The following is a 21,022-nucleotide window of genomic DNA, read 5'->3' as shown; positions in this document are numbered from 1 at the left end:
GAGGTTTGGAGTCTTCTCTCACCCCCATTCTCTGCGACCTGCTGGAGCAGGGGGGCTAGGACTAGGAGGAGGAGTTGGCCGTCCGACTGCGGTCTGGAGTGTGGAGCCTTCCTGCTGCTGCGGAGTCGGGGCGGTCTGCCTCCCCCCACCGCAGGGAAAAGGGGAAACACCACCTGGGTCTGGGTGCAGTTCCCCCCTCCAGGGGCAAGGGTACCTAGACCCGGTTTGTAGAGTACGCTTGGGGAGTGTGATCGTGTGTACAACGTCTCTTTATGTCTGTCTCCACGTTGGTTGAGTGTGGAGTAAGTGCACATGAGAGCATGAGGGTGGGAATGGATGTTTGTGTCTGTGTGTGCCTGTATGTCTGTGTCTATATGTCAGGTTGGGTGTCAGGCGCCACCTCTCTGGGGACATCTCAGGCCCTCCAAGGTTTGGAGGCCTATCTCCCCCTACCACCACTTCCCCTGCCAGTGGCGGACCCCCTCAGACATCGGTGCGTGGGTGGTTCTTTGTGTCCGGGGATGGGCGTCCAGGTACACACCGGCTCACTCCTTGGCGGCCGCTTATCGGGGCCTGGAGCCTGGGGCTCGCTCGGGCCACTTCGGAGGTGGGGTGCCCCCGGCCTCTCGGCCTGGGGCTCGGTCACTCAGGCGCAGCTGGCTGCCGGCGGAGCTCACGGGCGCGTCACTGCAACTCCCCCTGGCTTCTGCTCCGCGGCTGCTGAGTGAGCCCTCATCTGGGACTCTCCTCAGCTCTTTCCGGGACAGTGGCGCAGCTGCCCCTCTGTTGGTCTTCCTTGGTCTCTTGTGTTCTGGGGGCCTCTGGATGTCTGGAGTTTTGATCTCCTCCATACCTGCTTCATGCCCTGGAGGACGGGGCTGTGGCCCCCCCACACCCTCTAGCAGATTATTACATGAAGGAACCTTTTAAAAAACAAAAAACAAGCTCACAGGTGTACACACGGGTGATCACACCCACAAACTACACCCTTTTTGGCTCCTACCTCAAAGCACACTGTGTTCTGTTGATCTTATGTGCTGCACAATAATGTTTAATATTTAGTATTTACTGTCATATTCCCATATATCATTGTGATGCTGTTTATTCTATTACTCTTGTTCTCTTCTGCTTGCTTTCTTTTTTCTTTCTCAGCAGGTGATCCAGGTGATTGATATATGCATTTTTTTTCTCTGACCGTTCTGTTGGTTTTTGTCTTTTGCCCTTCTCCCCCGTCCCTCTTCTCAGCTGTTTCTCTTTCACTCTTTCTTTCTCCCCTTCTTTCCCCCAGTCAAGTCTGTCCCGTATTCAGTAAGTGAAAATAAAATAAACAATAAAAGGTGAATCAAATGGACCATTACGGCAAGGCTGGGATGGTCAGTTTGGTAAAGTAAATCCGTTGGGCATCTTTCTTTGCCTTTAGACAACAATTCTGATGGCAAAAGAGCCAAACGGGACAGGCCAAAAAAAAAAAAAAAAAAAAAAAGATGATGTGAGAGTGTCTGTGTTTAGGGCACGGATGGCTTGGGGATAGAAGCTCCTCTTGAGTCTCTCTGTCCTTGCCCGGAAGATGCGGAACCTTCTACCAGATTGCAGAAGTTGGAACAGTTTGTTGCCAGGATGAGACGGGTCCTTCAGTATCTGCGCTGCTCTAGTCCGGCATCTCCTGGTGTAGGTGTCCTGAAGCGGGGGGAGAGCAATCCTGCAGCAGCGTTCTGCTGTACGGATCACTCTCTGGAGAGCTTTTTGGTCCTTCACACAGCTGTTCCCAAACCACGATGTCATGTTCTGTGTGAGGATGCTCTCCACAGCGCCTGTATAGAAAATCCTGAGGATCTTTGGAGAGACCCTGAACTTCCTCAGTTGTCGTAGGTGATACAGGCGCTGCCTAGCCTTTTTGGTCTGGACCTGAATGTGGGCAGCCCATGTCAGGTCTGAGGAGATGTGGACACCAAGATACTTGAAGGACTGCACCCTCTCCACTGGCGCTCCATTGATGATAATGGGCTTGTAGTCTAGTAGAAAGTAGGAAGAAAAACATTGTCAGTGCGCACCGTCTCTTTCATGAGGAGGGACGGGGAAGAATGAATCCTGTGGTCAAAGGCAGAGAAGGAAATGAGATCTCTGCTCTCCTTTTAAAAAAGCATTGTCTCTAATTTCCCTTATATTTATTTATTTTTGTGATCCTGCATTCATCAAAGCTCCTCTATGTGAATATTGAGATCGATTACTATCAATCTGTGAGGAGAAATCTATGGAGACATTTAACAGCAAAGTCAACCAATATGATTATTGATAGGTCTGCATCAAATTACAAAGAACTGTGCACACATTTTAAGAAACTCCTTTGATTTCCTGACACAAATATCTAAACACCAGTGGCTCCCTTGATCACTATCCTCCTGCTGTGGACCTACTTTATGAAGTCATCGCCATTATTTATGCTTGTGCATTAATTACTTTTATCCGCCCCTGCTGCCAAGCATTGACACTGTCTGTGCCAACAAAGCAAAAGTTCCCTTCTCCAATTACAAGCGAGGTACTGAGGGTGAAGCAACAAGAACTCCTCCCCCCGGTTGGCACAACCAGTGTCAGCGGCACAAATGATTGACAGCATCTTTATCCAAAAACAAGAATGGGCGTGGTAAAGGTTTTAGAAGATAGACTAACCTGAGGTTAGTAACCTCCCTAACAATCCACATAATGGGAATCGTGCACTTTGACTGTGCTTCATGAAACATGTTTGCTGTAACATCTCCGTGGCTCTGCTGGACTTTACTGTCTGTCTCCCTCGTGGGCTTTACCTGTGCGGGTGAGTTTGATTTTAAAATCCTATCGATTTATTTTTTCCTCACAGAGATCATCCTATGTATGCAGATGACCTGGTTGTTTTAAGTCCCAGTAGTGCTGGATTACAGCAGCTTCTGAATATGCTGTGCAATATGATATAAAGAACAATGCTGATAAAAGTGTTGATATGTAGAGCCAAGCAGGACAAACAGCTAAATTTCCCTCTGTTAAAACGGTCCAAAAAACCCTCGAGGTTCATAAAAAGGTGAAATACCTCAGTCACTTTATTCCTGATCAAATAAATGATGATGACGTATAGATACAACGCTGTAAGCTCAATGTGCAGGCAAATGCATTTCCACGCAAATTCAGCTTTTGTTCACTTCCAGTTAAAGTGACTCGTTTTGTTTAAAGCTTATTGCACACAGCTATGTACTACCTCCGGAGGTCATCTTACAAGCAGTAGCTGAGAGTGTTTGGATTTTTAAAGCACTTTTAAGGAAGTTAATGTTCACTTTTAGAGAACGACTGCATGGCTCCACTAACGGTAATTTTTTTTTTTATTATGTCTTTTATTGGGACAGCTGTTGAACATAACTGTCATGAATCGCTGTGCGGCAGGCAGGAGTTGGACCCAAAATGCAAGACTCACAGACTCAGGGGATGAACTCAAAAATCACAGCTTTATTTGCTGGTAGGACAAACTAAACTAAACTAAGAAACAACAAACTAAGAACTCACAGAGAGACACTGGGAGATCCACACAGCATGAGGGACAACACAACACTGACTCAGAGAAACACAGGGTTTAAATACACTGGGGAGTAACGAGGGGAATGAGACACAGAAGGAGGGCACAGCTGGGAGAAATCAGGACTGACGAGACAAGCAAAGCAGGACACATTCACATAAGACATGGACCTTCAAAGTAAAACAGGAAGTATCACACAGAGACGCGAACTTGACACAGTGGAGACAGCAACTAAGAAACACAGAGACATAAACCATAAGGCAGATGACTCTAAGAACCAAAATACACAGAGGGGAACTCAAACATGCAGACACAGACTTACACAGAACAGAGGGGACACAGAGAAACATGAAGGGCAAGGGATCGAAACTAGAAACCATAGAATAACTCACACAAGTACAATAATACAAACAACACAAAGAACTAAAAACGCTGGGTCAGGGGACCCAGGACCGTGACAATAACAGTAGTTTGCCTTTTTAAACTTTCTTTGCTGTCACATTTTAACTTATAATTGAAAAATAAAGAAGACAGAAAAAGAAGAGAAAAGAAAAGAAGAAGAGAAAAAAAACTAGGGTTAGGAGGCAGCAGGGCAGGTAGGTTTACGTAGTACTCAGGGTTGTAACATCATACACAAAATCACACCTCATATGCTTAACATAGTCTGTCCATTTAGACCATATTCCGTAGAAGGTATCCCTCTGAAGTTTAAGAGAAAATTAGTTAAAGTGACTCGTTTTGTTTAAAGCTTATTGCACACAGCTATGTACTACCTCCGGAGGTCATCTTACAAGCAGTAGCTGAGAGTGTTTGGATTTTTAAAGCACTTTTAAGGAAGTTAATGTTCACTTTTAGAGAACGACTGCATGGCTCCACTAACTGTAAAATTTTAACACACAGATGTGACAGTGAGTTGTTCCCGTTACTCATCCAGTCTGAGGAAGCACTGCTTGAAGTTATTGTGTATTTACTGATTTCCTTTAAGTCATTGTGTATTTTATGTATTTTGTGGTTTTATATCTGTACAAATATTTCATATATTTTTTATTAAGGTGTATCTGTTCTGTTTTGTTTAGAACTATGGACATAAAGTCTGTCAATAAAGATTGATTGATTAAAACATGCACAAGCTTAAGTGTGAAGAAGCATCTCTGTATGGAGAGATGCTTTGTAGCAATAATTTACATTACAAATCCCTCTGTGTACTTCCCTGGTCACTTAGATTTCAATACTTAGAGGACAGTGGAGAAGCCTGAGGCAACACATCTAAAACTTCACATCAAACTTTATGGAAACTTCAGAAAACATCTGCATGATTAAGATTTAGAGAGCACACTAACATTCTGTTTTTGAAGTTCATGGATTGCATAAAATTTAAAGTAAAATTAAAACCAAAACCTCTAAACTAAAGTTCTCAGAGTGTCTGCTCCTCTCTCTGTCTTTGTCTCCTCAACAGGATCAGTTGTAGTGAATGTGACTCAGACCTCCTATCAGGCCGAGGAGAACCACAACATCACACTGGAGTGGACGTTCACAGTAGAAACAGGCAGATATCTAAACATCTACTGTGAACTGATAACTGATGATAAACTCTCAGTCCTGTATCGTGTCCATAATGGTGCTGAAGTCTCAGAGTCTCAGGATGAAAAGTTTTCAGGACGAGTTCAGAGTGACAAAGACGCCCTCAGAGAAGAACGAATCAGACTGAAGCTGTGCAGACTCAGGACTGAGGACTCGGGTCAATGCAAGTGTCAAGTAAACACAGATTATGGTCTCAGCTCTGCGAGCTGCAGACTCAACGTCACTGGTAAGTTTTAACAAGTCAAAACTGAACAATCACTTTTATATTTATGGTCTGTTAAACTTTTATTTGCCATGTTTGTGATTTATGACTGAAAAACATGAAGTGTTGTTCATGTCAAACATCATGATGGTTCTCATTTTATTTCTGCACAAGTAGATATTTTCATGTCTTTTACAGCAGCTGCTGAGCAGAGATCAACTTCACCACCACAAGAAGAGAGAAAGGACTGGAAGAATATTTTAATTTTCCTGACAGCAGCAGCAGCATTATTAACTCTGCTGATGTGGAATTTATTTTTCGGTCGTACTGAGAAAGAAACGAGAGAGACCAAACTTCTATGCACCTCTAAACTCTCAGGGACAGACTCTATAAACCAAGATACTCCCTGCCTTTGACGTCTGCTTTAAGTATAACAAGTTAGTTGTTGATATGAACTGTAAATTACCTTAATTTCTTTTTAAATTTACTTTTGCTTTTGTAATTTACCTTAATTTTAATTGTCTTGACAGCAGCATCAGTATTTTTCCCAGTCAGTATTTTGCTGATGGTTTTCACTTTACTTTGGGAACTTTTTTCTAAACACAGTCCAAACTTCTGTCCAGCTTCTATCAGCAAAAGAGTCACCATGTGGGTATATGTGGGTTCAGGGGTCATATGAGTTTACATGTGTTTAATAGAGTTTTATTTAATGAAACCATTATGTGTTTTAATTAAACTATTTTTAAAAGGATTGTATAGGTCTCAGAGCTCAGTTATTTAGACATAGATGATTTAATTTAACTAGTTTAGGGGTATTTTAACTAGTTAGGATCATTCTGCTTTTTATTTAGTGCTCTGAAACACACAGAGGCTAATAGTTTTCAAACAGAGTGCCACAAACAACATGTATACCTTTAGAAATAAACCGGGATACTTCTAAAAGCACATATTCACACCTAGCCACACTAGCACTGTATCAACCCCCAATGTTCCTTTAATGCAACTAGCCCTATAGTTATCTACTAGTCACAAACACACTGCAACAGTAAGACTTGTTGATCACACATGGATGATTTAACTACTTTAGGAGCATTTTACTTTTTTCTTTAGTGCTCCGAAAAGACACAGAGGCTAATAGTTTTAAATAGAGTACCACAAACAACAACAGGTATTCCTTTAGAAGTAAACTTTTCTTGTGATACTTCTAAAACCACATATTCTTAACTCTGCAACAGTTAGACAGAGTGGGTTACAGTTAGGCCCCCAACAGTCAGCAAAACAATTCATAAAACAATAAAAGAGGCTCCCTTTACCAAGAGCATCCCAGCACACATCCCAACTGTAGTTCCATATGTTAGGTTTTGTATTGTTGATTGTCATTTATGCTTAGAAATATTTAACCATATATGCTTAGAGGTGTATAATCAATTGTGTAGTGACAGGATGTGTGATCTTTAGCAGGCCGCAAAGGCTTGGTGTGTATTCCACACTGGAATGCACACCTACATCCTGAAGAGGTCGTACCTCGTTTAATTGTTTTATGGGAGGATAAACGTGGCTGTATCTCTTTTAGGTTAAGTGCCTTTTGTTTAGATGAACTGTTGGATTTTCCAGACCAGCAGGTTTAGGGAAGTCGTTTATGGGTTCACACTCTGACCCCCCCCCCCCCCCCACACACACACACACACACACACACAGTATTCTTTGTTCACATGTATACCTATGTAAGATGTTATATGTTAATGACCCTATGCATATTCATGTAACCACAATAAAAGGAGTGCTATGGGGGACCTGGCTGGGAGTCTGACAGAGGTCAAGTGGTGGGACGACGCTTGGCTCCAGGCAGGTCTCCCTCATGCATGAGTAAACCAGAGAACTTTGGTGCCTTGTGTCTTGCTTTTTGCTACGTAGCAAATTGTCCTTAACGTTCCAGCGAATAGGTTCAAGCTACAAACCTATCACCATAGTTTCCACATTTTTAATTACAAACAGTTCCATTATCTTATCCTATCATGTCAGAGGTCAACTGAAACCATGTCCAACTGAACCTCCAAAGGTTTTTCACATTTTCTTACACCCCACACCTTTATCTCTACAGGCAGACAATTACACCTCCTACTGACTAACCGAACCACCATAGTTTTTCCACCTTTCTCTTTACAACCTCCTCTTTATATCAGCATCTCAGAACCCAACTGAAACCAAGTCCACCTATATAAAAACACCCCATCACACACACAGTATTTTCATCAGCACTTCACAACTGCCGCAAGGTATATCTTTTTAACTTTTTATTTTTTCAGATCCCAGACACAGCGGTGTGAGGTAGTTAGCACACAATTTGGTAATGTAGAAAGCATCGTTTGTTTGGAACACATCAGCAGAGAGGTAGAATTCATAGCTGTTCATAAGAGTTTAATTTAATCAAACCTCATTTTACGGAGCTAAGTGGCTCCTCATCACTAGCCAATTCACCATTTTATTTAAATGTCTGAAATTTCGGAATGAGGATCCAAGCGGGACACAGAGGCTGCTAGTTTTAACGCACCAGGATGCAAATATAAATAAAAGCCTCACTATCCTGAGAGCCTAGCTGCAGCGACACCTTTCTTTCACACGGATTCCTGGATGTGCATTGAGCCGACTTTGTTACCCGCACAGAGCATTTCTGACAGTCGGGAGCTGCTTATCCTCCTGACTACCAGCAATGCACAACTGTCCTCTGTAGAGCACCTTTCTAAACCTGAATATCTCCCATGCAATGCATACTACAGAATTGCCTCCTTTTGGTATCTACAGATACCAAAAAAAAAAAAAAAAAAATTTATATATATATATATATATATAAAGTCACCCTGCAACATTCACAAAGGGCAAGGGATTCTGGTAGTGATGGGCAGATGAAGCCTCATGAAGCACTGAAGCTTTTCATCCAATTGGTTCACCCCAACGCGAAGCTTCTTGAAGCTTCATTTGCTCTAGTAGGACACCTACTGGACGTAAAAATATTAGTTGGCATGAATTTGAAGAGTGTGGCATTTTGCACACAGCCTGTAAATGTCAACAACAAAAGTAGTGTGTAAAACATGTATATTGTAGTGATGGCAGTATACTGTGTATATTTATACTGGCAGTATGGAAAATGATTATTTGCGGCAAAGTTCGAACCGCTTCCTGAACCAGTCACGTGGTACAACCGGGCAGCGAGGCTTCGGACGTCATCATTTTCAGCTCCTCCCATAAATGAAGCAAGCCTCGATACGCGCTTCACGGAAACGCCCCCTCCATTACTCGACACACGCTCCGAAGCCTCGATACAGAACGTCACATCACTAGATTCTGGGTAATCCTCAGAATAATGGAGGATTCCTGCGAGGTAAGGAATGCGCAAATGTCGTGGGGAGTGTGGAGCAGGGAAATTATTTTACTGCTATTGTTAAATAATCATCATTATTACCATTGCATTAATAATATAATCTGTAGTTTATATTGCATTCAGAGGTTGAACAGTGTGTCTTTCAGAAAAGGCTAAAAGTCACAGGCTGACAGGAAACAGGCTTGCAGAGAGTTTGCAGAAGTGAAACCAGTCTTAGGTTATTTTGAGCAGCAGGCCAGACGAGGCCATTTGAATTACTAGGTTATTCAAATTGATCATTGCTTTAACAATGTAACAGATAGCTTTAAGAAGGCTTTAAGGTTTTATGCATACAGGTATTAAATTAACTTTGTATTCCAGGTGCAGTTATAACTATTTTATACATATTGCATATCTGTGCTTATTTGAGTTGATGTTCAGGTTCATTAATGGTCTAAAGCTTCACTAGTGAGAGTGTCTAGATGATCCATGCTGAGGGAAAACTAGAACATAGAAGGAATTGCAATACATGCTTACAAAACATTTATATCAGGTCATTTTATATTAAGGTTTCATTAGAGGTTTTTGATTAGAACATTTATTTAGCAGATGACATATACATAGTCTCAGTGAGCCTCTGGTCTGGTAAAAGGTCAGAAGTGCGAGAGGTGACATAGAGGCTGAGTGAGGTCGTGACACACACACTTTTAGTTAGATTTATTTAGAGGAGAGGTTAGTCATGTCTGGCTGTAACTGCAAAATTGTCTCGGTAAAAGAGGAACCGTTCCTTGTTGTCTCGGCAAGAAAGAGGAACAAGACAAGAACTGAAAGGTAGACAGGAAGTGCCAGCCATGAAAATAGAAGATGATGTTCTTTCGAACGGTGGTAAAAGTCATTGTGGTGTTGATCTGATCTATGTATAAAATGTATTTGTGACGTTAAAGGGGCGTCATTAAATTTAAGCCCTGACAGTATAAAAATCTGTGTATGCTTTGAGTAAGTCGAAGACCACTTGCTGTCTGCGCACAGAGTGTTCTTCCCACACGTGTGTATTCATTAAAAATCATTGTTTGACCAAGAGCTTCTGGACCAAGGGTGGTTTGTACTCTCCTTCCTGAATTTTTGAACCTTAACAGGAGGAAAAATCATATCGCAGGCTGTTAAAGTAATACAGTCTGACCCGATTATTTTTGTTGTTTATACATCATTTGTTGCAGGTCATTTCTCCAGTCTTTATGTTGAACTGAGTGCACGTTTATGTGAGATTTATTTATTGGGAGGAGAGGAAACAAAATGGGAGCATAGTTAGCTAACTCTGTTGTTGCTTTCCCGTTTAGATTTTGTGCCGATTGCCCACGACATTAAAAAGAGAGCATTCTAACCATTGCCTTTTTGTTGTGAATGCAGGTATGTGACTGTGCCACACTGTTTAGAGAATTTACATTGTTTCATGTACAGCTTTAAAATATATTTCTATATTCCTTTCATTAGGGAAATTTAACATGCAATGTTAATGGTGTTGAACTTTTTCTATTTTGGTTGTATAAATTTACCACTATACGATCACACTGCGAGTGGAAATGTAATCCTGAGAATAATGGAGGATTCCTGCGAGATTTTGTGCTGATTGCCCACGACATTAAAAAGAGAGCATTCTAACCATTGCCTTTTTGTTGTGAATGCAGATGAGAGAAGACACTACACAGAGGTCACACTAGCAACAAAAGCATTGATATATTGAAGAAAAAGAAATAGTGGAGAAAACAGAACAATAAAAGTTCAATAAACGAGATTAAATAACCCTAACCTTATTAACAATAGCACAAGACATCAAACTTTCTATAGAATAATTAAGAAATCAAATCAGGAACAATAAAACCCAACAGAAAGCCACAAAATAGCTATTTTCACTTATAATCCCAAGCTCTGTCAATTCTGGAACAATGACAAAACAATACAAATGAAAAATAAGAAAATGTTCAGATGAAGTGCAACATGTATGACAACAACTGACCCTTATGTTCGTTTATAGTCTTCTATCCATATCTAATGCACTTAAGGTAGTTTTTGAAAAAGTGAAGCTGCAGTCTGAATTCTGCATCATTTCTTCCAGGGTTTCTGAATTTGTTGTAGGTAGGATTACGGTTTCCGTCTGTTTTAGGTTGATGGTCAATTGTCACATCACCACATGAGGCAACCATCAAAGAGCCCAGGCCATCCATGAAGAACTCTAAAGTCAGAAAGAGAGATTTGCCATTTGACAAAAAAATCATACTGCAATTTTCAATGTAAACTGTTTTGAGATCTGGACTTACCTGAATGTGCTACTCGCTGGAGCTTCGGGTCAAATCTCACCCTCTGCATGGCATCTGTACGAGCCAGGAAGAAGTTGACCACTCCACTGGCCAAATGGCATTGTGGGTAACTAGGAAGGGAATGGAATTTCCCACCAGACTTCCTGTAGAGGCAGCCACCTTCGTTTTCATCTCCTTCCTCATACAGAATAGAAAAGTGAACCTTGCACCCTTGCACTAACCCACCAACCTAATTAGAGAAAAACCAAACAACTCATTATAAAGTCAACCCTAAACAGATGTAACAGATGTTCAAAACTGGTGACTGAGAAGAATAATCTTAAATTACTTTTGAAAACAAAAGACCATCTCAGTTTGTTACATACTCAGCTCGCTTCCTCTTTTCCCCTTCCTTTTTAACTCATTAAGTGTACAGTATCACCTGTAAAAATACCATCCCATCCCCTTCACCCTAATTCTTGAATCTTGAAAATAATTTTTCTCTGTGTTGGTTAGAATTGTTAGTTTTTGCCACCTGAATACAAAAACCTAGGTGAACAACAAAGGCTGCATATTCTAAAAGTACAACGTTGGGGTCATCAGCCTACTACTGTAGCTGTTACAGTTCTACTTAAACGCGTTAAAACAAACTGAACGATCCAACACAAGCTATTTTATCCTTACCATATCTAGTTCTGGGACTGCCTCCATCACCTCCACAAGTTTCTCTATCTTTGTCTTCTCAGAAAACAAAAAGTCGTCATCCACCCACAAGAAGTACTTGGTGGTAACCTGCGACACAGCCAGATTTCTGCCTGCAAACCAGCCCTGAGGGGGAAAAAAAAACCCCATCCCAAATTCATATATCGGAATGGTACCTGGTTTGATGGTTTGACTGAAATTGTACTTGATAAATCTTCCATAAATTGAATCGACAATTGCATATCTAATATTCTATAAATGTAATTTTAGTCCAAAATATTGCGAAATACTCATAAATCATGAAATTATTGCATGTGCATACCTGTGCTGGAGGCATGATGTAATGCTGGATGTTTTCTCCAGTAATGCTCTCTGGTTCTAAGCTGTCATCTGCAATAATCACTTTTATGTTACTATAGAATTTCCGGATGCTATCCAACAACACCCTCAGTTGTTTGTAGCGCAGGAAGGTCTTTGTGACAATGGTAACTTGAGAGCTGATATCTAACAAACAGAAGTATACAGAGAATATTGTTATAAATGATGGATTACTAGTAATGGCACCGAGTAGCATTAGATTTCTGAATCATTCAAACTACCGTATTTTCACGACCATAAGGCGCACTTAAAAGTCTTAGATTTTCTTCAAAAAGTACGGCGCGCCCTATAGCGCAGTGCGCCCTGTGTGTTGTAAGGAGGACGTAGTAGAGAACACCATGAGAACGGTAAACGGTGAAGTGTGGGGGCAACCCTGAAAATGGCAAAGAGACACGCTTATGAAGCACAGTTTAAACTGAAGGCCATCAGCTACGCGGAGGAACATGGAAATCGAGCAGCGGCGAGAGAATTTAAGATTAACGAATCGATGGTTCGCAAATGGAGGAAGCTAGAAAACAAGCTCCGGCAGGTCAAGAAAACGCAGCTGAGTTTCCGCGGACATAAGGCGAGGTGGCCCGAGTTGGAGGAAAGACTCGAGCGGTGGATCATCGAGCAAAGAACGAGTGGGAGAAGCGTTTCGACGGTCACCATTCGGCTAAAAGCAGTTTCACTTTCACTTTTTATGAAACGGTGCCATTTTTCCATCTGGACCAGGACTACGGTAGCGCAGCAACTTCCAGCGGATTATAAGGAAAAGCTGGCCATCTTACGCTCCTACTGCAGCAAACACATCGGCGACAAAAACATCCAGCCCAGCCACATCACAAACATGGACGAGGTCCCGCTCACTTTTGACATCCCGGTGAGTCACACTGTGGAGAAGAAGGGGACCAGCATGCTAGCGATACGCACAACGGGGCACAAAAAGTCTTCTTTTACTGTTGTGCTTGGCTGCCATGCTAATGGACAGAAACTGCCGCCTATGGTGATTTTTAAGAGAAAGACTTTGCCTAAAGAGAAGTTTCCAGCAGGAATCATCATTAAGGCAAATGAAAAGGGCTGGATGGATGAGGAAATGATGAAAGAGTGGCTGAGGGAGGTGTATGTAAGGAGACCAGGTGGTTTTTTCCACGCATCACCATCGCTCTTAATCTGTGACTCTATGCGTGCCCATCTCACAGCCGATGTGAAAAAAAAACTAGTGAAACAAATGAACTGTGAGCTTGCTGTCATTCCGGGAGGCCTGACAAAGGATCTCCAACCGCTGGACATCGGTGTGAACCGCCCGTTCAAAGTAAGGCTGCGAGCGGCCTAGGAGCGATGGATGACCGATGGAGACCACAGTTTCACCAAGAGTGGAAGGCAGCGCCGGGCGAGTTACGCCACAATTTGCGAATGGATTGTAGATGCTTGGGCTAACATGTCTGCTGGCACTGTTGTTCGAGCTTTCGCAAAAGCCGGCATCATTTCCGAGGAGCCGCACGGCACGGAAAGTGACTCTGACAGTGAAGAAAGTGAACCTGGCATGTTTGATGGAGATTTAGCGCAGCTGTTCAATTCAGACACAGAGGATGAGGACTTCGATGGGTTTGACTGATGATAAAAATGTGAGTACCAAACTTTGTTTTGCTCCTGCTTTATTTTTAAATACGCGCACTTGTATGCTTGTGTGTTGTTGATGATGACGATTACTGGTAATAAAAATGTGAGTAAGGTACCGAACTCAGGTTTGCTCCCGCTTTATTTTTAAATACGCATACGGTACTTGTATGCGCCCTATGATCCAGTGCGCCTTATGTGTGTGTTAAATACAGTAATGGCACACATAACTGAGACTGCGCCTTTTAGTACGGTGCGTTTTATGGTCGTGAAAATACGGTAAATTAAATGTGCATTCCTTCTAATAACCAGCAGTGGGTGCATTCTCTGGTTTAAAAAAAATCTAATGTATTCAACAGTGTTGGGGAGTATATGTACCAGCGTTATGTATTTAAAATACAAAATATCAGTAACTGTATTCCATTACAGTTACCGTTTAAAAAGGCGATATTCAGAATACAGTTACTTTGTTGACAAAATAGTTGGTAACCTTTGGTCAATCAAAAAACTCACAATGGTCAAAGAAATAACTTTAATCTGACAAAACTAATAATAAATAAAAATTCTATAAATATTAAACAATGAAAGTCAAACCCTGCTTTTAAACCTGTCATGATCCTTGGTCATTTTGACCCAGCGTTTTGTGTTTCCTTTGGATTTCACCATGTGTTTTGTGTTAATTCTGATTTTGTATTAGTTTAGGGTTGAACCTGGAGTTTATTGTTTTATCAGCCTTACCTGTGTCTGTCCTCTTTGCGCTGTTCGTGTCCCTGTGTTTGTGTTGTAAAACAGACTGTGTGTTTCCTGTTTTACTTTGAAGGCTTGTGTCTCGTCTGGTGAATTAGGTTCAGCTGTGTTCCCCTCCTGTGTGCCATTCCCTCATTACCTTCTGTGTATTTATAGTGTGTGTCTGCCTGTGTTCCTCGTTGCATCGTCTGTGCTTCTCAGTAAATCCTCTGTGTGACTCCGTGTTAATTCAGTGTTTCTCCGCGTCTCTCTGCGTCTCTCTGCCCAGCCTTCTTCATCTGCCATCTCTGCATATCTCCCGGTGTCCTTATGTTTTCAGGTTTGTTTGTTAGTTTTCCCAGTTTAGGTTTATGTTCAGTTCTGCCCTCACCTTTGTTATTTTCACTGTAAATCAAGCTCCACTCGCATCTCCACTGCCATCTGCATCTTGGATCCTCATTCATTCAACCACACGACTGCTGCCCCAGCCGTGACACAACCGCTGCCCCAGCCGTGACACAACCATGCTTCAAGTGAATTACTTAAAAAATAAATGCATGAAACAGGCCTGGACAAAAATGATGGTACCCCTAGAAAAGAATGGAAATAATGTGACCAAAGGGGCATGTTAATCCAAGGTGTGTCCACTAATCAGCATCACAGGTGTCTATTATCTTGTAATCAGTCAGTAGGCATATATATATAGGACTCCAGGTAATCACTGTGTTGTTTTGTGACATGGTGTGTACCAAACTCAACATGGACCAGAGGAAGCAAAAGAAAGATTTGTCTCAGGAGATTAGAAAGATGATCATAGACAAGCATGTTAAAGGTAAATGATATAAGACCATCTCTGAGCAGCTAGATGTTCCTGTGACTACAGGTGCACATGTTATTCAGAAATTTAAGATCCATGGGACCGTAGCCAACCTCCCTGGACGTGGCCGCAGGAGAAAATTGATGACAGATCAAAGAGACGGATAATCCAAATGGTAACAAAAAAGCCCAGGAAGACTTCTAAAGAGATCCAAGCTGAACTTCATGCGCAAGAAACATCAGTGCACCATTCGTCGCTTTTTGAGCCAAAGTGGGCTACATGGGAGACGACCAAGGAGGACACCATTGTTGAAAACAAATCATAAAAAAGCCAGACTGGAGTATGCCAAACTACATGTTGACATACCACAAATCTTCTGGGAGAATGCCCTGTGGACAGATGAGACCAAAATTGAACTTTTTGCCAAGGCACATCAGCTCTATGTTCACAGATGGAAAAAAGAAGCATATCAAGAAAAGAACACTGTCCCAACTGTGAAACATGGGGGAGGCTCGGTTATGTTCTGGGGCTGTTTTGCTGCATCTGGCACAGGGTGTCTTGAATCTGTGCAGGGTACAATGAAATCTCAAGACTATTAAGGGATTCTAGAGAGAAATGTGCTGGCCAGTGTCAGGAAGCTTGGTCTCAGTCGCAGGTCAACAGGACAATGACCCAAAACACACAGCTAAAAACACCCAAGAATGGCTAAAAGAAAAAAAAAAAAAAAAGCACGCATTAAGAGCCTCTAATGCCTGGATCTCAATCTCGTGGCCACTGTCACCTCTACTTGTGGCCAGCATAATGACGTGAAGAAATATTTTTAAAAATTATTATTCAAAAAATGATTTAATATGAAGGATCTTCAGGGAGTAACCATTTTTAGTAAGTTGGATTTGAGAAACGCTTACAATCTGGTCCGCATTCGCGAAGGCGATGAGTGGAAAACTGCCTTTAACACCCACCTGGGGCATTTCAAGTATTTGGTTATGCCCTTTGGCTTAACCAACGCCCCGGCAGTTTTTCAGGCATTAGTTAATAATGTGCTTCGGGATTTTATTAACCGCTTTGTTTTCGTCTACTTAGACGACATTCTGATCTTTTCAAAATCCCAGTCAGAACACAAAAACCACGTCAGGCAGGTTCTATAATGCCTCCTTGAGAATTGACTGTTTGTCAAGGGAGAAAAATGTGAATTCCATGTCTCCACGGACGAGAGCGACTGGGGTCAAGCGAAGGAACGGCGTTTGTCCGGTTCTCTCCCGTGCACGAGAAACATGAAGATCTTTGCCTACTCGTGTCTTGTTTTGCTGTGTAGCAAATTGTCCTTAACGTTCCAGCGAATAGGTTTGTAGCGTAAACCTATCACTCTGTGCCCTCCTTCCAGGCCCCCGCCTCCTGCCCAGCTTGTGGATGGCTTGCCCGCCTACTCGATCACCCGCATCATGGACTCACGTTGCCGGGGGCGTGGTGTTCAATACCTAGTGGATTGGGAGGGGTATGGCATGGAAGAGCGTTCTTGGGTCCCGCGAGCGGCCATTCTGGATAAGCGCATGCTGCTGGAGTTCCACCGTTCGCATCCGGGTAAGCGTGGTGGGTCGCCGGGAGGCTCCCGTTAAGGGAGGGGGGGGGGGGGGTACTGTCTTGGTCCCCGTGCCTCACTGGCTGACTCTGTGTTTGGCAACATGTTTTGTTTGTTTTTTCCTTCGCGCTCTCTCTCCTCTGCCGGGGCAGTGCTCATTACGGGCTCCCACCCCTGGCCCACGCACCCGTGCTCACAGTCACGCATGCAGCCGATCCCAGCTGATTTGGAGCACTATTTATGATGAAGGGCCTGTGTCATCCTTCGCTGGATCGTTGAGCCATCAGCGTCAGTCCCTCTGAACCTGAATCTGTATCTGAATCGGTATCTGTGAGTTTGAGACTATCCCTAACCTGGACTTCTTTCTCTGTGTGTATATAGGTCTGCCCTGGACCCGAGCGAGCGTGTGTTTGGAACCCACTGAGAGCGTGTATTGGATTAATCCCTGTTTCCCCCTGGACCCTGGAGCCCCGGACCCTTTCCCCCGCCGCACTGTATATATATCCTCACCTGGTGTCTCACTGTAAATAAACGCACTTTCTCTTTGCCAAGGATACCTGGTCTGCACGTGAGTCCGTTTCAAACATTGTGACATAATTATTATATTCTTGTGGAGTTCCTACATCTTTAGGATGATATTTCTAACTAATCAGTTACTAGTTCTTAACTAAGCAAACTGTTTCAGGTGGAAACAACTAGGAATGAAGAAGAGTTTTGAGAGTATAGTGTTTGTTTGTTTGTTTGGTTGGTTTTTTGGGGGGAGAGGGTTCTACAAGTATAAGTTAATGAGAAAATGACAATGATGGAAGGAGACAATGATTCTGCCTCAACATAACTAATGTTCTCAATTGTATGCAATGATAAAAAAGATGCAAATAATAAAGAAGCGTTTAAATGAATATGGACTTGGCTTTTGACCCCTGATGAAGAGTACACTTCTACCTGTTCCCATGTCATACAGGACTGGTACATGAGGCTGCTGGATGGTAATGGGAAACACGGCTTCATAGTTTTCAAACTGGAAAGTGACTGAACACAAAAATAACATTTGTTTAGGTTCAGAACAAGCGGGACTCTTGTTTAAAGAAAAATAACAAAGAAGCAATTCAGGACTTATTCTTTCAGTTATTTTAAATATAACATACAGGACTCATACATTAATGCTAATGTAAAATGCACATGACATTTTGCAAATTCAATTGTCATTTAAAAATGTGGGTTATAGCTCTTCACATTTTTGACACATACCAAGGTCTCCAGTGTTTATATGGTAGATGGTGCTGGTATAGGACACTTTGGCCAGCAGGTCATTGAGGACCGACAAGGTGCTAGACTCAATAGTCAGTTTTGTCTCTCCAGAACCTGTGAATTCAAACCAAACAACTTTACATTAGCTTTAAAATGAAGTTTAATTCGTTATGGCTAAGTGCCAATAGATGTGACAAATTTACTTTATGTATATTCACAGTAATATAATACTGCTGGTAATTTCTCAGAAAGGACTTATAATATAACAGGAGTAGTCTTTAATTCAGAGTAATTTATTCTGACTAATTAGGAAAGTGGTTTTCCTAATTAAATTATTCACCCATCCATTCTCTTGTGCTTATCCTTATTGGGAGGTCAGGGTGGGTCGCCACTCTGTCGCAGGCCTAACACATACATACAGACAACTATTGGCACTCACATTCACAGGCAGTTTAGAATCACCAGTTAACCTAACCTCATTAACTGCATGTGTTTGGCTTCTGGGAGGAAGCCAGAGTATACAAGAGAACCAGTGAAAACACAGAGAGAACATGCAAACTCCGCACAAAAATACAGTAGATGGTGGAGATGAATTTAGGACCTTCTTGCTGTGATGCAACAGTGTTAAGTACCATGCTTCCATGCTGCCCAGTGCTGCCCAGCCAAAATACATTAGTTACTGATAATTGACAACGAGAATATGAAGTCCTGAACTTTACTAAATAAGATTCATGTAAAACCACCAATACTACGCTGATTGAGGAGACACAATGTCTGAAATTGTATGGACCTATGGAGGCAAGTTAAAGGGAAAACCATTATAACTTAAAGGGTGTAAAAAAAGAAAAAAGAAAAAAGTTTTGCAGGGTAGGATTTTTTTAAAAGGTGTCAAGATGCCTTGTAAGAAAAAGAATACATGTATATGTCTTTGTCTTCTAACTTTTATCAGTCTTTTGAGATTACAATTTTTCTTTTACACAGATGTTATGGAAAAAAAATTAAAAATGATCTAAAAAAAAGTAATATTGGCTAGCTTAATGTGTTACTGACAGGACTCACTCAAGTTAATCTGATCTTTGTGTTTAGTCAAGACTCTTGCCCATGCAAAAGATCACTCGTGTTTTGTGTTTGTTCAAGTCGAATTAGTCACTTGCCACAGTTTAAATTATTTGTAAATATCTCCAGATTGAATTAATTTTTTAACTGATTATTCTGCTTTGTTTTGCCTGGGTCCCGCACTTGAGTCATGTTTAGGGCTGGGTATCATCACTGATATCTAGAATTGATTAGATTCCGATTCACAAGGTCCTGAATAGTTTCGATCCACAATTTGATTCGATTCGATTGTAATCGGTGAAATTTTGCCTCAGTCAGAAATATTATAATTCTGATCAACTATCAGTACATTTCCATATTTTTATATGTATAAAAAGAAAGCTGACACTTGCAAGACTTAATCAAAGGTGTAAGCATCACAGCAGATGCCTTTGTGTCAAAAACACAGAAAAAGATGAAGGCGATCTTCCTGTCCTGGGATTTTATAGCAGATAACCTTAAAAATATTCTGCAATAGATCAAAAACGAAAGAAAGTCATTAACATTTGAACATTACCTGATTCTGCTGAACTGAAGCAGAGCAAAGTTACAGAGGTTTTGTTAGTGACACAGCTAAGCATTTTGCAATTTTGCATAATTTTAAAAAGTTAAAATATCTTCAGTAGCCTGTTGAATAGCATAAATGACGTTTTCTTTTCGGAAGTAAGTAAAAGAAAAAAAACTGTGGCCGACAGCGCTGTAAACAATGGTAGAAGCAGTAGTGGTTTTTGATACGGGCGACACGGTCGGTTGCCCAGGGCGGCATCGTGGGCATCGGCAAAAAAATAAAATTGTTCGTACTCATGCTGCCCCGACGTCAGCCAGCACATACTGAAGATGGCATAGGCACTGATCGGTTTTCTATCGCACATTTGCTGGGAGTAAGGACGCCCTCCGTTTGCGAGGTGCGCCTGCTGCTTGCGACACAGGGAGGAGAGGGCGGGGCTGCGGGGGATTCTCTGGCTGGCTGGAGCAGCATCTAATAACCATCTCGCAAAATAAAACAAAATAAAAACAAAACAACAAACAAGAAAACACCAGACATTATAATACAGACTTATAATTTGAAACGATGTTTTTTCGAAATTATATACGCGAAAAGTGAGCGTGAGAGGCCTCTGTGCACCTGCTCGCTGCTGAAGTCAAAGTAAACTTTATTGTCATCTTCGCTATATACAGTCCAGTATATAGAGAGACGAGACGACGAGGCTCCAGTTACAGCAGTGCAAGTAAACAAACAATAATTATAAGAAGAGTGAGAAAATCAATATACACTTTAGGACTCTGAGTAAAGGTATCAATAACAATTTAAAATTTATAATTTACAGTTTGATGATTTAAAGTGTCACACACAACCCAACCCACACAACATCGAAAGGAGCGGGCTGCTTCCAAATAGAGCACATTTCATTCATAATGTTGTAAATCAAAGCCTATTCCCAGAAATACACCTTAGACAAAGTGAATTTGTGAACTAAGATGTAGGTCTATTAGGTTAAGTTGTGGCGATCCTCGAGTTGTGTTCATACTGGAGTGCAAAATTAAAACGAGGAAGATGGACAAGAAAAGTTCAAAGCCATCGGGTGCTCAGTTTAGAAAAAAAATAGAAAAGACAAGGAGGAGAAACGAGCAAAAATGCAGGTAAGCAGATGTGTCATTGGATAATGGCAGGTCATCCTGAAACAACCAGAATCAGAATACTTTATTAATCCCTAAGGAAATTATGTGGGTTACAGTTGTTCCAAGAAGAAATGGTAAAAATAGCAACAGTAACAGACTAAACTCCAAACAATATATTATGTTACAGATTTTAATATTAATTAGTCATTGTCCATTGTTGATTTGTCCTGTTCTCATTGTATGACGAATTATGATGGCTGTTTGGTAGCTGTTTGCATACAATGC

General features: G+C 41.6%; 2 protein-coding genes across 3 annotated transcripts in view; one reads left to right on the top strand and one right to left on the bottom strand.

Moving 5' to 3' along the window:
• The window catches only part of LOC146713211 (V-set domain-containing T-cell activation inhibitor 1-like), a 169,935-nt gene that overhangs the window by 18,383 nt on the left and 130,530 nt on the right, over window positions 1–21,022 (top strand). The gene's annotated exons all lie outside the window — the stretch shown is intronic.
• The window catches only part of LOC146713220 (beta-1,4 N-acetylgalactosaminyltransferase 2-like), a 30,727-nt gene continuing 20,093 nt past the window's right edge, over window positions 10,389–21,022 (bottom strand). For both annotated transcript variants that reach the window (XM_085452296.1, XM_085452297.1), the window contains 6 exons: window positions 18,023–18,136; window positions 17,717–17,803; window positions 11,998–12,179; window positions 11,658–11,801; window positions 10,995–11,223; window positions 10,389–10,909 (listed from right to left, as the gene is read on the bottom strand). In XM_085452296.1, coding sequence (XP_085308422.1) covers window positions 10,716–10,909; window positions 10,995–11,223; window positions 11,658–11,801; window positions 11,998–12,179; window positions 17,717–17,803; window positions 18,023–18,136 — 950 coding nt within the window. In that variant the 3' untranslated portion in view covers window positions 10,389–10,715. The remainder of the gene's footprint in view (window positions 10,910–10,994; window positions 11,224–11,657; window positions 11,802–11,997; window positions 12,180–17,716; window positions 17,804–18,022; window positions 18,137–21,022) is intronic.

The sequence above is a fragment of the Copadichromis virginalis genome, linkage group LG3, assembly GCF_057382275.1.
Source record: "Copadichromis virginalis isolate Kocher_CV1m ecotype Utaka linkage group LG3, C_Virginalis_male_GT1.1, whole genome shotgun sequence".
NCBI lineage: Eukaryota > Metazoa > Chordata > Actinopteri > Cichliformes > Cichlidae > Copadichromis > Copadichromis virginalis.
Note: the sequence above shows the minus strand (reverse complement) of the source record. Positions and strands in the feature narration are given on the sequence as shown.